Source organism: Dermatophagoides farinae, chromosome 3, assembly GCF_024713945.1.
Source record: "Dermatophagoides farinae isolate YC_2012a chromosome 3, ASM2471394v1, whole genome shotgun sequence".
In the NCBI taxonomy this organism is placed as follows: Eukaryota; Metazoa; Arthropoda; class Arachnida; order Sarcoptiformes; family Pyroglyphidae; genus Dermatophagoides; species Dermatophagoides farinae.
Window position 1 is genome coordinate 3,315,044 of NC_134679.1, and position 20,127 is coordinate 3,335,170.

Below are 20,127 nucleotides of genomic sequence, written 5' to 3' on the forward strand. Positions count from 1 at the left end.
ATCCAGTTATATCCAGTATTTACATTACTCATTAAAATGGTACTTTTTTTCCTCGTTTGTCATTTGAAGTACAATATTTTTTTCAATGTCTATTACCAATTGTTTCATCATTTTAGTATTTAAAACCACTTGTAGATAAGATAAAGTCGCATCTTTTTATCATGGACACTGAGATCAAAGTTAAATTGTGTAAATCGGTCACTTTCTGGTGCAATTCAAGAATAATTTGTTATTAAAACATTTTTTATTAGTATGAATCGATCTAGTGATAAAAAATTTAATATAAACCAGCAAAACAATTATATTTTATTATGTGAGAACATTATAAATGTATAGCGGAAGTATCTGATTGTTATATATTGTTAATTATTAACTAAATATTCATAACAAAATTGACAGAAATCCATTGACATCATAGATTATTTAGTTTTTGATAATTTTTCGGCTAATTCCTCAATTCTTTCACAAGCTTTATCTTTGGAATTTGAATTCTTGATTCGTTCACATGCTTTCTCACATCTTTCCTTTATTTGTGGATCCTTGAATATTCGATCAATCATTTCAATTAGTTCTTCATCCTTGAATCCATAGGTATCGATACGATATCCATATCCTTTTTCGGTGATACGTTGTGCATTATCGAATTGATCCACAAATAATGGCATTACTATCATTGGTTTTCCAAATGACAATGTTTCGGCCACTGTATTGTTGCCACCATGTGTTATGACCAAATCGACAATCGGTAAGATTTCGGTTTGAGGAACATATGGTCCACCCCACATATTATCAGCCAATTGATATTGTTCATGAAAGATACCTTTTGAAACAATATATTTATGGGGTGTTTTTCCAAGTATTTTTATCAATTTTTTCATCAATTCAACATCAAATCCGCCCATTGAACCAAGTGATAAATATATAAGTTTATCTCCAGGCTTAATTTTCGTTTTGAATTCTGTTGGAAGTTCGAATTTTTCTGAAGTTTGCCGGCAATAAGTTTCAATACGAACATAATTATCCGGTAGTTTAGCTAAATCGGTAAAATCTAATTCTTCTGGACAGCCATATATGTTTAAATAAGGTGATGTTAATAAAAACATTTTCTCGTCCACTTCTGGATAGCCAAACTCTTTGTTGATCAAATTTTGAGCATAACGATGACTTTCACAGTAAACTTTTTCGAATTTATCGCGAAACTCTTTCCATCCAGTTTGATCATATGTAGGATAACCTGTTGAATCGAAGAAATTGAAAACCATGAATTTTTAATCGATGATTATAATATCTATCTCACTTACCCGACAATGGTGGCGGAACTTTTGGCGAATCAAACAATGACAATGAATTTTCACTGTACAAAAAGATCCAAGGAATTTTTCCATAAGCAATGCATGGCGCCAAACTAAAATGACATAAGTCGGCTATAATCAAATCTGGTTTTAGTTCGTCTATAGCCGCTACCATTTGGGGAAATAATTCTTTAATTTGTAAATGTTTCCGATAACCGATCGAATTTGGAACACGAACATCCATCATTGATCGATATGAATCCAGTTTTTCAATGGATGACCGATGTGAAAAGATGCCAGCTTCCTGCATACGTTCCAAAGTTTCTTGAGCCGATTTCATTGGATGATCATTGTCAGCATCATTTTTTTCAATCAAATCCTTTTTTTCTTCATTTGTTAATTGGAGATGAATTTCATTTATACCAAACTTCTTAAATGTGCCAACTTCTATGGGTAAGGTGAAAAAAAACACCTGATGACCACGGTTTGCAAGTGCTTGAGCAAGGCCAATAGCAGCATTAATATGGCCCATGCCTTCAGCAGGCTTGAACAATATTTTCAACGATTTCGGTGACATTGTTTTTTTCTGACAGTGAATGATTTTTTTTTTGCGAACCGATTTTATACTAGCAATACTTATCAAATATATTGATAAAAATGACAAAATGATAAGCCATTGAAAATACCCTGATTTGTCTATCATATACATTATTGATAATTTTTTTCTGTTACCATAGTAACGGATATCAATTCCATAAGCTAATCAATAAATGATAAATTTTAAACCTTCACAGAACAAATATTAGTGTAATCATCAATCCATATTCGGCTTATCAGGCTTGCATTACATGTAATTCATGTTATTTTTAATTTAAAAAATTTGACTGAGTTCATTGATGTCCATTTTCGTTCCAGACTGAACAATACGTGTCCAACGGCAATTACAGATAACAAATTAAATAATCATACGAATAATCAATATATGGTAAGCAAAATCATTTCAAAACAATGTTGGTGTAAATATTGTGGTGTAGTGACCACAGTGGATTATTATTATCATACATGATACATTTCATTTAATTATAGAAAAAAAATTTCCTTTATCAACCTCACTCTAATATCAATCGGACAATTCCTGATTGGAATCGGCTGACAATATTTACAATTATGTACAAGGAAACTAAACTTTGAATATTATGGGTTGTTCAACAAAGCCATGAATTTCTCAATCAATACAGACAACATATACAAACACTGGCACATACCAGGAAATACTAATCATTATCAACATCATAGATCATCACATTTTGACACAATCATCGATCCAGAAGTGAATGAAAATTTCCTTTGGATTGAAATCATTTAGTTTTTACTTTTTTTTTTGTTTCTTCCGAAACAAATCGGACAAATGTTTGTATCTCACAGCTTGATATCGATAAGCCACACACACACACAAACATAAGACCGTACCGGATTTGATTTATATAAAATAGTTGATCAATTTGAATGTTTTCTAGAAGGACATTGTTGTTGAAATTGTGATTGGTTACTGTTTATAATCCATGTTATGTATTTTTTTTTGTCTCAATCAATGTGTTCAATCATCAGAGAAAAAAAAGATTAATCGTTTTGATGTGCCGGTGATTGAAGATTAAAGAAAAAATAAATTTTTAAATCAAAAATTTGTCAAATTTTTGATTGAATGAAAAAAAACGAATTACCGGCGCCAATGAAAAGAAAAACAAAAACAACCAATGTTGTCTATGTGTTTGTGAACGAATAGTATATACCGAATTATTCCCCAGGAAGTATGATCGATCAATAACATCAACAAGGAAACCTATTGCATCTTGAAACTCGGTTATGATTGACATAAATGTGGCGATGATGATGATGAATAGCTCAGAACAAAGATCAACAAGTGGATGATCGAATTTACCTCGAAATGAAATGATTTCGGGAAGTAAATTTTTTTTTTCATGATGACAACAATCTGACCGGACGCTCGAAATCTTTTTTTCTTTATTATTCATTTAAATAATTTTCCTTTTGTCATCGGTAAACATTTGGTTTAGTTTTTGAGTTAGTGACTGATTTATTTATTTATTTATTTTTGATTTAATATTTTTTTTTGTCAAGCACCTACGCTGCCTTTATCATCATCATCATCATCATCATCAACGAATAATTTGGTCGCAAATTATCATCTCCTCTCCATTTTACCTGCCAAACATTGTCTATATAATCCACTTGAATATTTCACCACTTGTAACCGCATGAACAAGAAAAAAAAACAACCACTTAAAACAAAAAGAAATTTGAAAATTTTAATAATAATGAACCGAATGGATGGATCAATTTATCAGAAAAAAATCTCTTGTTTGTCCATTCATATATACATAATTCATCATTGTAATTTTATTCGATTGATAATAATATTGTTCTGGTGGTTATGTCCAGATTGTCCAAACTCACTTACCCGCGAAAATTCGTCGAATTTGTGTGTGTGTTTTTCTCTAATTTTCACATCGTTTGTTAGAAATTAAAAATTCGAATAAAAACCCGACAAGTGAGTCTTGTATGTCATTGTTATTTGTTCTACACAAAGCTTTATATTGATTTGTGGATGTTTTTTTTTTTTTTTTTTTTTTTTTTGATCAAACGTTTTCACACTATTGAGACATCTTCGATCATCTTGACAGACTTTTGTTTAAACGAACAGAAGAAAAAAAAATAAACGATTTTTTCTCTCATCATCATCATCATCATCATTTGAATTTTTTTTTATCTCGCCGGGATATTTTCATCTGATTTAGTTGAACTCTTAAAAAAAAGAGATGATGAGGAGCAAGGTAACCTGAATTTTCATTTTGTTTTCAATTTCATTTTTTACATAATTTCACATGCTTTTTACCCAAAGTGTGATGATGTTGGTGTGGATCTGTTTCTCTTTTGTTTCATTTTTTTAATTGTTCTTTTTCATTGTTCGCTACCTTTTTTTTGCAACACTCCCGATTCATATGGTAAAGATAATTTTTACAATGAATGTTTATGGATTTGTAGATGACCACAAATTTGAGTATAAAATGATCGTTTCATTCGAATGGACAAATCATATTCCGACCAAATCACATTTTGATCGTTTGTCGTCATATTTCGTTTTTCATAATTGTTCCATTTGCCATCATCATCATCATCATCACCATCTTTGAAAAATTTTATAATGTTGACCAGAAATATGGCCATCACACCATTAAGGTGTTTCATGTCACCAGGTTTATTGTTGCTCACATTGATCGTATTGGAATCATTCCTTTTGTTAAGCTTTCAAGTGAACGAAGCCCAAGCATTTAAAAAATTGAAAGCTAAAAAAATCCTGAAAAAAATTTCACCAATATTAACATTGTTGACATATTTAAAAACGAAAAAGAAGATTATTCCATTGCCTGTACCACTTCCCGTTCCTTTGCCTATCGTCAAAAAGGAACCAACATATCCATGTCCTGAATACGTAAGTTGTGTATAATAACTAATCCAAAATCTAAATTAAGGTTTGATTTTATCACAGGGAGGTGGATATTCGGGCGGTTACGGCGGTGGTGGATTTGGTGGAGGTGGTTACGGCGGTGGTTTTGGTGGTGGTGGCGGTGGAAATTGTAAGTGAAAATTCATTTTTATATGTAATATATATGAACAATAAAAATGAATTTGCAGGCAATTCAGGTGGTGGTTATAACGGAGGGGGTGGGGACATCGGTTATGGTGGCAATAACGGCAATGGTGGATATGGAGGTAATGGTGGATATGGAGGTAATAATGGATATGGGGGTAATGGTGGTGGTGAAAATGGCGGCTATAATGGTGGTGGTAATTATATTTTGTTCATTGAATAAAATTTTAAAGTTTCATCATTTGATTTTCTGACACTAGGTGGCGGATATTGAGGCTGAAATTGTGAAAATGATTTCTAAAAAAACTACGAAATAAAAAACGATGGCTGGATCATCCGTTTCAGATTTTGTTATATGAATCAACTATATATGTTTACTTAAATTGCATCAAATCCATATTTATTATCATGATTGCAATCTGGAAAAAAAACCTCAGAATTTTTTTTTGTTTTGTTTGTTTGTTTGTGCGCAAGAATTTATTATGCTTATTCGTTACTTCTGTCTTCGTTATTATCATTTTCATCACTCATCCTCATCATAATCATCATCATTTGTTACTGTTTATCATTTTTTGTTTGTTTGTTTATCGTGCATCCCACCCCTTCCTCATTGCTTTGAATATAAAAAATCTCAATGTCTTTTTGTCATCATAATATATTGCTCATCATTCATTCTCATTGTTCTCATTTCATTTTTTTACCATCAATTTTTTTCTCGATTTTTATCATCATTGTCAAATTGTCCAAATATTCTTAATGTCCTCATCTTTATTTTTCCCAACCCGATTCATTTTCATCCCATTTTTGTATTCCATTCATCAAATCAATCTATGATCAAAACAAAATTTCTCTTTCCAACCAATATTCCATCCCCATATTGTTTAGCTTGAAAAAAATAGAAAACTGTCTAAATCTTTCATTCAACCAAACTCAACCTTCTTTGTTAACAAAAAAAAAACTATATTTACGACTTTTTACGATTTCTACCCTTACCCATTCTATTTCTCCTTCCCAATAGTATAGCCATTTCCAAGATTTTCAATTTTCCAAAACACCCCTCATTCATTTTTTTTATCCAAAACAAGAATTTCTTTTGCCTCTATCACATCATTATTTTTAATCCAAATTGATCTGCGATTACATTTTTTTTCATTGGCTAAAATAGTCCCAATTTTTGTCCAAATCTCATTCGATTTCCTCAGTTCATTCCCGTGCCATATCATTTATTCCTCTGTTGTTTATGTATTTCTTTTTTTTGAAAATTTTAATATTTCTTTGAATTTTAAATTTATATGATGAATATTTCATTTTTTTATATTTAAATTTTAGTATATATCATTTGATTAAAGAGACGAAAATTTAAAAAAAAAGTTTAAAATTAAGTTTCTTATCCTCGATTATAGATGGCGTTAAATCCATCACACACAAACTCTTTTGTTCGAATTCAAATCGATTTTTATGCATTCATCATCATTGTTCTTATTATCGATTGATTTATTTGATAATTGTTTTGTGGTTTTAATTCTTTTGATTAGAACTGATCAAAATGAACAACTGAAATGTCCGCTAAGTCATCAAAGTTCGATGAATGATTGACTATCCTCGAAACCCTTATCATTTCTGATTATTGACTTTGTTTATAGTTTGAGTGCATTTTTTTTATTGTTTCCGTCGTTATTCGACTGTCAGATATTATTGTTATTATAATGGCAACAGAAAAAAAGATGTCCATCTACATGTCAGTCATCTACAAACTAGCCAATCGGCCATTTCATTTCAGTTTTACTTGCTTGTCTTGTCCTTCCATTTATTCCAACAAAAAATGTATGATGAAATAACGGAAGAGATTTTCCGTTCGTTATCCGTTTGTTCTTCACCTTATTCATTCATTTTTTTCAATATTTCATGCCTTTATTCGTTTTTTTTTGATTGTTTGGTGGTTTGTTTGTTTGAATGAAAGTGTACATATATATGTGTGTGTGTGTTTGTTGATGGCCAACAAAAACGATTCAAGTCTAGGCCAAATACGATTTTATTTTTCCATTGCATTTCGAGAAATAAAAAAAAATCCGAAAATTGGCCAATTTTCTTTGATATTTTCATTCTTGGGGAATGATACGACTTTCGTTCTCTTTCTTTTTTTTCTGTATAGATCTATCCCGTTTCTACGAGAACAATCCCGAAAAATATGATGATGATGATGAGCTATATGACCAAATGCCATTGGTCGACATATGATGATGATGATCATCATCATACATATGACCAAACTGAAAGAAGAAGAAGAAAAAAAACTCAATTTCCTCGACGATTCATCATCATCATCATCATCATCATTATTATTGATCTGTTGAAATACCATTGTGTATGTATGTAAGATTTATTCGTAATTTGCAAACATTTTTCATATAACAATAATAAATAAATAAATAAAATAAACAAAACAAAAGAGAAGAAATAAAGAAAAAAAAATATCGATGAATGAATTATGAATTATCAGCCAATCAAATGATTGAACAATTATCATTTATTGTGGTAATATTTTGCATGATGCAAATACCCGATGAATGATGATGAAACACACGAGTTGTAATAACCAAAAAAAAAAAAAAAAAACAATTATCATTATTTCTCGTGATGATAATCCTATTATAATTTACATATAACATATATAATATTTGATGGACACACATGCTATTGATCGATGTATGTGTATGATGATCTATCCATGCATATACGGATATATGTTTTTGAATAAATAATAATAATCAATATAATGATGATCATCATTTCGATTATCAATGAATCTATTTCGTACACGTGAGTTTGTTTTCATTTCCTTTACATTTGATTTTTGTTTCCACCTTTATTTGTTGTTCAATGTGTTGTTTATATATTTATTATATATTATTTAATACTACTACTGAAAAGATTTAGATTTTTCTTTATCGTTCTAATCAGATAATAATCTTCATGATGATTGTAATCCGATAGTGTATGTATAACAGGTATACAGACACAATCATAACAACAACAACAACAACAAAAAAAATGAAAAAATACATAAATCATTTGGACAATGGAACAACAACGGTAACTAAATGACAAGTAAATAAATTTGACAATGACTTTGTCCATAGTATTATTACACATATTAAAAAATGTGATCAGGTCAAAATAATTTCGATCTTGATCTTATTTAAAATTTATTTCCTGCAAACAATACAAGATACACTACAAGAATATAGTGATTGTAAGCATCATTGGTTTTTTGGGCCAATTCTTTTCATAATGATCATTGTCAATAATAATAATAATAATAAAAAAATTTAAATTTTGGGTCAACAAAACATTCAAACATTGCATAGGAAGTGAATTTTTATTCATGTAAAATTTTCTTCTTAAATTCATTGTCATGTTTTTTTTTTGAATAAATGAATTGTTCCGGATTGTGATGATAATGGCTAATTCCAATTGTTAATATTGATAATAATAATAATAATGGTTACAATTGCAAATAAAAATGGATTATTTCACGGCCAAATCGGATAATCAAACTTGAACTATAATTTTGTTTTTTTCTTTTGATTTTGTTGTTGTTTGTCGTTGTTTAGTGATGAAAAAGGATAAAAATGATGATGATGATGATGAATCTTCCGGTCGAATCAATCAAAATAATTGATCTTTTTTTTCTACTATAGTGATGTTTTCTCTAATCGTAATAATCAAAATCGATCGATTATTGTTATAATAATCAATGGTGAACTTTTTGAGGATTTTTTCATATTTTTTTCCATTTTTTTTCACTATATATGTAATCATCAAATTCAAAATAATAATAATTCATTTCAAGTAATATTGGAATTTTTTTATTTTTGTTTAATTTTTTTTTTCTTGTCTTCTGACAATTTTTCATTGATTGAAATAAAAACAATGAAAAAATCAAAATCAACTGCCAGGATTGGACACACACACACATGAGAATTAAAAATGAAAATGATGATGATGACGATGATGATGATGGCCACGACCACGAACACTGATTGTGACCAACATCAACAATATTCGAATAGAAAACAACAATAACGATGATGATGATGATGATGATGATGAGCCGAAATTGCCGTGATGATGATTGTGTGATGATCACACAATCGTCATGATAATATTTTTTTTCTTTATTTGTTTCGAGGTTGTTTCCGGAAAGGCGGAAGCTGAAGAAAATTATTTTTTTTCCCATTTTATTTTTTTTCCCACTTTTGCGAAAATAAACTGTTCGGTGTGTGTGTGAATAATTGAAATGAATGGAGATATATGGTCAATATTATAGTAGTTGTGTTTGCGTGTGTGTTTGTTTGTTTGTCTAAATCAAAAAAAAAAAAAAAAAAAAATCCCAAATAATTTAATGAAATTACATGTGTTTATTTACATGGAAATTTTTTTATGCAAAAAAAAAAAAAATTTATTCACTTGACAATGTTAAATGTGAATTAAACAATGGATTTAAATTGGACAACAAAAAAAAAACAAAGAGAATAAGTTCAAATATTCGTTTGAAAAATAAAGAACCTCGGTTTCTGATGTTGTCTACTATTGTTGTTTCATTAGTTTATATACAATTGTTGAACTCGAACTTTCTGTAAACAAAACAAAACAAAAAATAAAATCAATTTTTTTTTCTTGATCATGTGGATAATGTCCAATGATGATGATGATGATGATGATCCAGATAGCTTATTTTCTCAGTTAGTTATCAATGTAATCACCTTTATTTCACAGCAATAAAATAGAGATCAATTGGTTTGATTATCATTTTCCGTACAACAAATCAACGACAGTTATGTGTGATAGGAAAAGAATTGTAATCATTACCATTGTTGTAAGGAAACAATACGTTTTAAAATATCAAGAGAAAAAAAAATAAAATAAAATAGTGAAATTGGTCTTTGAATGAAACCATTTATTGTCATTGTTGTTGTTGTTGTTGTTTAAAGATTCATCATCATCATAATTGTAATCAAACATTTTTTGTTGTTGTTGTTGTTGATTAAAAGAAATCGATTGACAATCTCCGACTTCCGTAGCCGATTAAGAATGGAGCAGAAAAGAGAAACGAAATGACCAAAAAAAAATGAATTTTTTTCTCCATTTTTCAACCGTTATGACAAATAAACCATCAATGTTTGATGATTGAAAACAGTCATAATTTTTAACCAAAACCCATACTTATTTATATACCCCAATCAGATGATTTGGATCTCGATGCATATCTTTTTTTTTGATTTGATTTTCATGAAATTTTTTTTTTTATATTCAATTCGAATTCCAATTTCCAATCCTGATCATAAAAAAAAGATGTCTCTATCCGATTCGGATTTTCTATTATTGTATGATGATTGAAAAAAAATATCTGCACATCATCATCATTATCATCAACATAAAAATAATCGTCATCAATTGAATTTATTTGAACCCAATCAAATCGTTAATATTAGATTGATTTGATTGGAAAGGCATGATTATTATTGTACGTATATATGGTTTGCTGAATATACTCTACAACAGTAATCATTATCAATCAATCCATACAAATGAATTCAAATTCAATTCAAAAAAAAAAAAAAAATTCCTGTTGTTTTTTATTTTTTGCTATTTTCTCAATCTTCAACAAATTCATGATGATGATGGTGATGGTGATGGCGTTACCAATTTATAATTTTGACCAAAACTAATCGATCAACAATGATGAGGGAGAAAAAAAAATTCATGAATACCATCATCGTCACAAGATCGTTTCATTCGAATGAATTGGATGGTTGAATGAACACAATGAAAACTTTCGATTGTTTTGTAAATCATACAATCGAAAGTTTTTTTTTATTCAAAACAAGAAAAAAAAATATATAAATTTAACAGCCAAATTTTGATTTTCAGATTTTTTTTTCTCGTTGGTTGTTGATCATCATCATCATCATCATCATCATTATCGATACAACAGATACCAGACTCGTTGTTTTCTTAGTATTACAGAACATTGTTAAACGATGACCGACCTGGGTGTGTAAAGAAAACAAAAAATACAGGTAGTTTTTTTCTGTATCGATCAAAATACATCCATTCATTCATTGGATATTCGGTCAAATGATTATAGTGGCTCATACATTGAATACAGTATTATACAGTGAAAAAATAAAAAAATTGAGCACAAGCCAATATTTGATGATTTCGATGTTTAAAAAGGAAAAAAAAAGTTCCATCCATTTGATGATAATATGATGATGATGGTTTTAAAACCGTCTTTGGAAATACAACAACAAGCCAAAAAAGTTCCATTTTTTCTTGTATTTTTTTGTGTGTACCAAATCAAAAAAAAAAAAAAAACCGGAGAAAAACAAATCGATGGCACTGGTATTCATCATCATCAATAAATTTCAATTAGAAGGAAAACAACAACAACAAAAACAAACGCATTCACTTTGATTCATTTTTCATCATTTTTCTTGTGAAATTTCTTCAATTTTTCACTTTAAATACCAAGATTCACACCTGTATGTTAAAAGTAAACGATGGACAAACGGGAAAAAAATTGAAAAATTTATTCATCATAGTTATAACGATGATTGAGGAGAAAAAAAAATTTATTTAATATCTTTCGGTGCAAATCTAAACCGTTCATTGTTTTTTTTTTTTTTTTTTTTTTGACATTTTCATACCACGAAGATTATTTTCTGTTTTTTTTCATTATTTATTTCAAACAAATAATAATAATAACTACAATGATCCAAAACGGAAGTAGAATAGGAATTTTAAAAAAAATTGATGTGAAATTTAAACTAATGTGTCTCTGAAAGAAAGATTATGATAAAAAAAAGAAGAAAAAGCATAATGCAAAGTGAAAACAAAAAACGATTTGAAATTTTCCGATATTGATCTATAGAACCATACAATCTACATAGGAAGATTTAAATGATTTTTTTTCCAAGATTTTTTTGTGTGTATGTATGGGAAATATCGTTGGAGAATTTCTCATGTAAAAAATTTTCATTTTTTGGTTTTGTTTTCAATATTTTTTTTTCTCCATTCATTCATTCATTCATTCAAACTTTCACAATGAAAAGATTTTTTTTTCAATGATGATGTGATGTGATCAGCGGTCGGCTGTATTTTTGGACCATAAAAACATTTGATATGACGAGGACATAAAATAAAATAAAAAAATCATAATTTTTATCTCTAGTTGAAGAATCTTTAGAGAAACAAAAACAAAAAAAAAAATAACCCAGATATATACACAGATTAAGAGTATTCCATCAATTGTGTATGTATGGGTATAAATTTATCTACATCAATTGTCAATTGAACCATACTGGAAAGAAAAAGGTATTTTTTTCCACTATATAAAAAAAATATATTCAAAAAATAAATGAATGAATCACATTGAATTGAAAAGTTCTGAAACTTTTTTTGTTTTCTTTTTTCATCATTAGTAATAGTGTATTTTGGATATTATTAGTTGTTTAGCAAGAAATTCAACATTATTTTTAGAAAGAACCCAAACGAATGAAAAAAAAACAAAAATCAAACAAACAAATAAACTTCCATTCTTTGTTCCACAATGATGAGTTGTTTTCATTTTCATTTGTATATACAAAGATGATGATAACGAAAAATAAAACTACTTGAAAACTTTTTGTCATCATTCATTTTGTTCAACAATTTTTTTTTATTTATGTGATGATAATGGTGATGATGAAGATGAAAATGAACGAGAAAAATTACCTCTTCTTATTATTCATATTGTCATCATTCATTTTATTTTATTTTTTTTTTGATTGAAATATTTGAAAAAGAACAATGATGATTATTACCATGATTATGATATGGGTTTTATTACAAGTAAGAAAAAAAAGAGAACAAAAGATTAAACAAACCATAGATTTTTGTCGAATGCTAACTGGTCAAATCCTTACTTGCCCATTAGACATCAATATTCATAAAAATCGCAAGACTGAAGCTAACCATAGATGAATGTTGAAAATATGTTGATGAATTATATAGAAAAATAGAAAAATTTAATTTAATTAAATTTGTTCGATACATAATCACGCTACAACACCAGCATAAAATTAAAAAAAGTTTCCGAAAGCAATCATCATGGACAGAAATTTTTTTTGTTTGTTTGATCTTGACGTGGTCATTTTTATTCCCATCTTCATGTTTATGAAAACACAATTGTATTTGTATTATACAATTTATTATCTGTAGATTATTATCATTATTATTGCGATCATGATGATTTATGATGATAATAGTTTCAATTAAATAACATCTAATGTAGTTATAAGCAAGCTTTTAATTATAATTTTATAATAATGCGTGGGATCCTGAATGTCCGGCTAATGTATTTATGCTGTGTAAGTGTGTGTTATGTGAAAAAATTATTTATTCTACAAACTGTTGATAAATCTTATTCATGGATGGAATAATTGAAAAGAAAATTCTCTTCAAAATGGAAAATTTATCTCAAACAATTACAATTTGGAAATAACGATGATGATGATTGTTCTCATGTAAGAAATATAATTGTTGAAAACATGAAATGAACAAATCGTTTAGCCATTGAAATTTCATTAAATTGACTTTGATACACGACAAAAACCACAAACAGCCTGTTATGAATATATCAATTATTATTGACCAAGCCTTGAACATTAACCATCATAAATCCATAAAGATCTTTCTTTCTGTTGCGTACGGTTTTCAAATGATAAATTAAAAATTCAAATTTTTAATCCAAAAAAAAAAAAAAAAAAAAAATTAAATTCCAAAAATGATGAAAATCATGATAATAGTAATAGTATTTATGATAGGCCAGCAACAGGAATAATAATGAATAATGGCTATAACCAAGATTGTCCAATCCAATTGTCATACTCATAAATATTTCATCTATGTTTGAGCAGAAAAATTTCAATGAAACGATAATGTCGCTGATGATGATGATGATGATGATGATAAACTTAACAATGGCTGATGATGATGATGATGATGAAGATGGGGAATCAAAGGTGATCCATTGTTGGAATCTATTCATGATAAAAACACACACACACACACACAAACCGTTTTGTCTGGGTGGTGAAATTTTTTCTTCCTACATTTTGTGTATTTGATGTATAGCTGGCCATATAAGTGATTATCTCGTTTTTCAATTCAATATACCATGAGATAATTATATAGATTCCGATCATCGTTATATGATGAGATTGATTTGTGAAAAAAAAAAAAATGAAAATGAAAATGTTCCGATTGTTTGGTCAAGATTTTTTTATTTTACTTTTTTTTGTGGATAAATGTGTTGGAATTATTATTGTTTATATATTTCGATCAGTTTGAACTTGTATCAATATCGATATATTGATATCGATTGATTGATTGATTGATTGTTTGATTGATTGATCGATTTGTTTTGGTTCCGTGAACGATTCATATGATGATGACCGATGACAGTGGTGATTATGATGGCCGCATTTTTCAATTGTTTTTTTTTGTTTTGTTTTACATTTTGAACATCTTTCGCCATATGAATCCAAATCAAATGGTTGAAACCTTGGCATTTAATTCAATTTTTATTCATCAATTTTTTGCGGATTTTTGTTTTGTTTTCATTACAGTTGAATAGACTATATTATTGTTTCTTTATTGAATGATAATTCACAAAACATTTATATATTATATATTGGTGGTCAATGGATTCAATTGGAATAAATTACAAAAAAATTGTTAGATTGATCATTTTTTATTTTACTTCCCGTTGTATAAAATACAAACATTGTAACATAATGACAACAACAATAATAAAATAAGAAATGATGATGATTATGATTATAAATGATGATGTGTGCGATGTGAATGATGAGGTTGATTATGATGAATCATATCATGTAATAAATTATACATTTGCCTAATAAAGATGTAGCCTTTATCATCATTATTCATTAACATTTGATTTAATTTGTCATGTTTATCATTCATTTGGTTGGCTTTGATTTTCATAAACACTGTATTGTTCAGATGCGGTTTTCATTGCACATATTGATGAAAATATATATATGTTTTATTCATCAAAAAATAATGAAGAAAAAAATTTAAAATTCATGATGATTAATGTTCAACAATGCAATGTTTCTGAGAATCGCGCATCGTATTTCATTCATTTATTAATTAAATTTTTCATCAACATCATGATGGACAATATCAATAGTTGGCTTTTTTGCCCATCTCAACTTGAACAAGAGAAAATGACATATTCCCATTGTGTCGGTTATGATGATGATGATGATAATGATGATAATGATTGTTTCAGGTTGAAATTAGCCATTCATTTATGCCCATCGGATGCAACCCAATCGAAAAATGTTTTTTCTTCTCATTACCTCTTTACCTGTAGATGGAAAACCACAACAAAAGTAAGATGCTCATCAACATAAACATTGTCTTGAATTTATTTTCATTTTTATTTTATTCTTACCAGATGTATATGCATAGCAACAATAATATACCGTCACAAGCCAAATATATATCCAAAACGGTTGGTTATTTCTGAAATTTTTTCACAAGAAAAAGAAATATAAACTACCATCAACAATTTTGTTTGTGAAAATTTAAATTTTACAAATTTTTTCTTCTCCATTAATTGCTATCCACATTTAACCATCAACGCCAAGTTGAAAAATTGCAAAAGAAAAAAAATCCTAATTCTGGTTTGTAAATTTTCAAACTTCAACAAGTAGTTCAACATTCCTTTGTGATTATGCATCATTAGCAAAACGATATGGTTTCATTCAGACGGTCCATATATTCAAGTAGGAAATTATTATTTTACACAAGAAAAAAATTAAACAATAATTATATACCACAAATGACAATGGTGATAATTCTTTCAATAATTATCCAAAAAGGAACGATTATTAAGCAAAACAAACATTTTTCATTTTCTTATCTTTCACTACCTGGTTTGAAAATATTTTCATTGGAATGTGAAACAATTTCCCTATTAACATTTTTTTTTCTTACTTAATTCATAAAGCTCATCATCAGAAACGTTATCTGATCGGATATATTTTTACGAGGTCAAATTTTTCTTCTTTCACATTCTGTTTGTTTTGGTCAATTGTTTTTTTTTCGGGCCAAAAAATTGTTTTTTTTTATTGTTATTTCGTAAAATACTTTTGGGCCACACACGTGCATACACTTGGAAAGCAGATGATTTGAAATTTCATACGTCATACGAAAACTAAAAACTATAGTAGTGTCATCCTCTTTTTTTTCTCATTCTATGTATTGTTTGAAAAATTGAAATGAAAAATAAAAGTGAAAAAAAATTCATACAAATAACACCAACGTTTAGAACATTTCCCGAACCTATCAGACCCGAATGATGATGATGATGATCGGCTGACAATCAGAAAAAAGACTATGCAAATGTAAAAGAGAAAAATTGAGAGTCTCGAATAACAAAACAACAACAAAAAGTTCTTGTCTTGTATTTTGAATCTGAAAAACGGAAAAAGAGTCGGGTAAATCCTATTTTTTTTCTTCTTCTGTTGATGATAATGATGATCCTTTTGGTGATGATGATGGCGTGATGTGACGATCATCATCACGAAAACGAAAAAAAAAAATTCGACTTACCGAATGAAGTTTTTGTGCCCGAATTCGATAGAAAGAGAGAGAGAGAGAGAGAGAGATGAAGAGAAATTCGAAAAGAAAGTTCTTCGTCATACCGAGAGATAATGAAATCATCATTCGTTGGATATAAAAACTTGACCATCATTATGATTCGGGCACCATTCGTTCAATTCATTCATTCATTCATCATCATCATATTCGTGTCACACTAGTGTATCAGTGTTTTTTAATTTTCGCGTTTTTTGTGTTCACATCAATTTTTTTCCCAAACCAAAAAAAAAAAATCTAAACAACAAAAAAATATGGCTTCAACCTCATCATCAACGTATCGTACCCGTATGGCATCGGGATTATTTTTGCTTGCTATCATTGTATTGGAACTTGTATTGATTTCCGATAACATCACCTCCGTACAAGCTGGTAAAAAGAAGAAGATCATGAAAAAACTTAAAGAAATGTTACCAATGATGATGATGATGATGGTATGTACATGATGATGTATTTTCACTTTCTTTAAGAATCATTTTTTAAAACTTTTTTCATTTTTTTTTGTTTACAGGGCAAAAAGAAGATGATCATCCCGGTTCCAATTCCTATTCCGTAAGTTTTTTTTGTTTTGTTTCATTTATTTAGCCGATTGATTTGATTAGGAAGCAATTCAATAAATTTGTTTTTCGTATTTGAAATTTCGAATCCACCCATCTATCCTTAACCCCCCTTTAATCTTATCTATCTGGTCATTTTTTTTGTTTTTTATTTTTCTATCTGGTTGATGGTTTTATTTATTAATTGTTATTGTTTTTTATTCTCATATTTTTTTTGTTGGTTTATTTATCCCCATACGATTGCGTCCATGTATTCGTGTGTTTGCTTGTGTGTGTGCCCCTCTCTCTCTTTCACTTCATTACGAATATTGTTCGCATACCAAAAAAAAAAACAATTTACCCAACCAAACCAAACTCCTGTTCTTCTACTTCTTGTTCTTGTCCTTGTTTTCTACTCCTTCTCGAATTCTTACTTCTATCTCTACCTCTTGACCATCTATCATTCTTATCGAACAAAAAAAATCTCATATATGATATAATCAGAATGAAAGAAAGTGGTGGTTGTTGTCATGGTGGTGGCGATTATGGTATGGGAGGAGGGGAGGTGGTTATTAAAACCAACTACTAAACATCCATCAAGAAGAAACTTGGAATCAAACATATAATCTACATCCGGATCATATAATCATTTTAAAAAATCGTTAATTTTCCATTTAATCGCATTGCATATATTTAAATTCTATTTAGTAAACCATTATTAGTGTTTATCATGAATCATTCATCATCAACCTCATCATCATATTTCATTATATCCTTTTTTTCATTTGTTTTTCTCTCGCATCCCCTATCATCATAATTTGTTCACAAGTTAAGGAAGATTTTGATTGCGATACGTTCAATAATCATAACCATCTTCATTGGATGATCATTTCCTCCTCTTCCTCTTATTCCTCCTACCACTTCATCTGCTACTACTACTACTGATCTTACTTCAAAAATTTCATTTAACCAAAAAAAAACTCTATCGATCAATCAATCATTAATCGAAATGAAAACAAACTAATTATTTTTCATTGTCTGAACAACCATAACAATTAATTGGTATTATAATTATACTTATTATTTTTTCGTTCATCCAAACCACATCCATTTAATCACATCTTTCCTATCCTTTTATCCATATGTTGCAATATTTATTCTACCCATTCCCCAATTTCATAACCTTCACCTCCTTGATATTTCACATCAATCTTCATATTTTTGCATCGATCAACGATAATATCAATCATACAGAATGAAAGATGAAGGAGGAGATAGTTACGGAGGTGGTGGCGGTGGGTACGGTGGTGGTGGTGGTGGTGGATACGGTGGTGGCGGTGGTGGTGGATACGGTGGTGGCGGCGATGATTGCGGAGGTGGATGTGGTGGCAAAGTAAGCATTTATTGATAGATTTTATTATTTGATTTAAAACTTTTGTTTCAATTATTACAGAAAATTCAACTGACATTAGATATGCCTGATATGGGTATGGGCGGCATGGATAAATTGGGTGGAATGATGGATGGTATAAAAGATATGATGGGCGATATGATGAACAAAATGCCCAAAATGAGCATGAGTGGTAGTGATTGCGGCGGTGGTGGTGGTGGTGGATATTAAATATTTCCACATTTGCTAATTGACAGAACGAATCAATCACAAAATATTCAAGCTCATTACTAATGAATGACGAACACCTCTTATTTTTCTTTCATGCTCATTATCATCATTTTTTGCCATGCTCATCATCATCATCAATATCATAGTCCATCACCATCATCATCATTAACATCATAATCATCATCATCATCATCAACATTTTCATTTCAACTATCAAATAGCTGGTTTATTTGAGTCTTAATTATTACGCAAATCAACAAATCAAAAAATGTTCATATTAACCACATCACATGTCTTTGCCGCATCAAAATTTTTCCTCTAATCTTTCTCTTCCCACCCCCTCTATGTCCCAATCAAATTCACTTCTTTCCTTCCTCATGTTTTTTCTGTCTTCATTTCAGTGATTGGAATGGAGATGAAGAAGTTCCTATTTCCTTTTCCTTCTCCTTCTTATATTCCCTTTTTTCCTACAGCTTTATTCCTGTGACCTCGAATTTTTTCAAGTCTTTATAGCAAAAAAAAATGTTCAACAATTCCTCTTAATTATTAATTATGATCATCATAATTACACTCCTTCCGCTTTTTTTTATTTCAAATCTAAAATCTCAAATTCTGTGGTATTTATCAATTATTTTCTTCCAAATCATTATACGATTCCAATTGGAATCTCAAAATTTCTAGTGCAATAGTTTCAGAAAAAATGTGTCAAAAATTTTGCTTTCCCATTCCATAAACAAACGTAGCAGACAAAAACAAAAAAAAAATTATTCAAATTTTTATTCCTTGCCAAATGTAGTTTTTTTTCTATAACTCTTCTTCTTCTTCTTCTTCTTCTCCTATCTATATAACTGAAGTTTCAATTGTCAACAAGTCTATAATTACCCTTTTTCCCTTATTTATCAATATATATGGCCTTTAAAATTTTTTTTTTATCCATCTAATTTCTTTCCCCTCCTCCTAATTCCTTCTCTTACAATCTTAATAACATATATATCATTTCATATGCTCATTGCCATCATCCACATTAATGATCCATAATATAAATCCTCATCATCATCGTCATTGTCATCATCATCATCATTCAATCATTTCCTGGTTCATTGTTTTCTTTTCCTTTTTTTCCAATCATTTATTTTTGTTCAAAGAAATTGTTGTTAAAGTTTTTTTTTTCTTCTTCTTCTTCCAATTTTTATTTTCATTTGATGGAAAACTGTTTTTCATTTTTGTTTTTGTTTTTACTTATATTTGATTGAAATAAATACAATATAT

The 20,127-nt window shown here is 29.0% G+C and overlaps 3 protein-coding genes across 7 annotated transcripts; 2 read left to right on the plus strand and 1 right to left on the minus strand.

Moving 5' to 3' along the window:
* Positions 1 to 225: 225 nt before the first annotated feature.
* Positions 226 to 1,903, minus strand: LOC124494626 (UDP-glucuronosyltransferase 2B31). Its single transcript, XM_047057848.2, has 2 exons — positions 1,302 to 1,903; positions 226 to 1,234 (listed from the first exon to the last, which is right to left on the minus strand). The coding sequence occupies exons 1-2, from the start codon at positions 1,867 to 1,869 to the stop codon at positions 420 to 422; spliced, it is 1,383 nt and encodes a 460-aa protein (XP_046913804.1). The 5' UTR covers positions 1,870 to 1,903; the 3' UTR covers positions 226 to 419.
* Positions 1,904 to 4,321: 2,418 nt separating this feature from the next.
* LOC142597389 (uncharacterized) lies at positions 4,322 to 6,332 on the plus strand. 5 transcript variants are annotated; one of them, XM_075729248.1, is made up of 4 exons: positions 4,322 to 4,803; positions 4,861 to 4,948; positions 5,007 to 5,159; positions 5,223 to 6,332. In XM_075729248.1, exons 1-4 carry the CDS (start codon positions 4,516 to 4,518, stop codon positions 5,234 to 5,236), a joined length of 543 nt encoding a protein of 180 aa, XP_075585363.1. In that variant the 5' UTR covers positions 4,322 to 4,515; the 3' UTR covers positions 5,237 to 6,332. The 5 variants fall into 5 exon arrangements, with proteins under 5 accessions (XP_075585363.1, XP_075585361.1, XP_075585366.1 ...); XM_075729246.1 differs by having other exon boundaries at positions 5,007 to 5,153; XM_075729251.1 differs by having other exon boundaries at positions 4,330 to 4,803; positions 5,007 to 5,084.
* Positions 6,333 to 16,751: 10,419 nt separating this feature from the next.
* Positions 16,752 to 20,127, plus strand: LOC124494459 (uncharacterized). Its single transcript, XM_047057626.2, has 4 exons — positions 16,752 to 17,135; positions 17,213 to 17,253; positions 18,492 to 18,630; positions 18,691 to 20,127. Exons 1-4 carry the CDS (start codon positions 16,956 to 16,958, stop codon positions 18,856 to 18,858), a joined length of 528 nt encoding a protein of 175 aa, XP_046913582.1. The 5' UTR covers positions 16,752 to 16,955; the 3' UTR covers positions 18,859 to 20,127.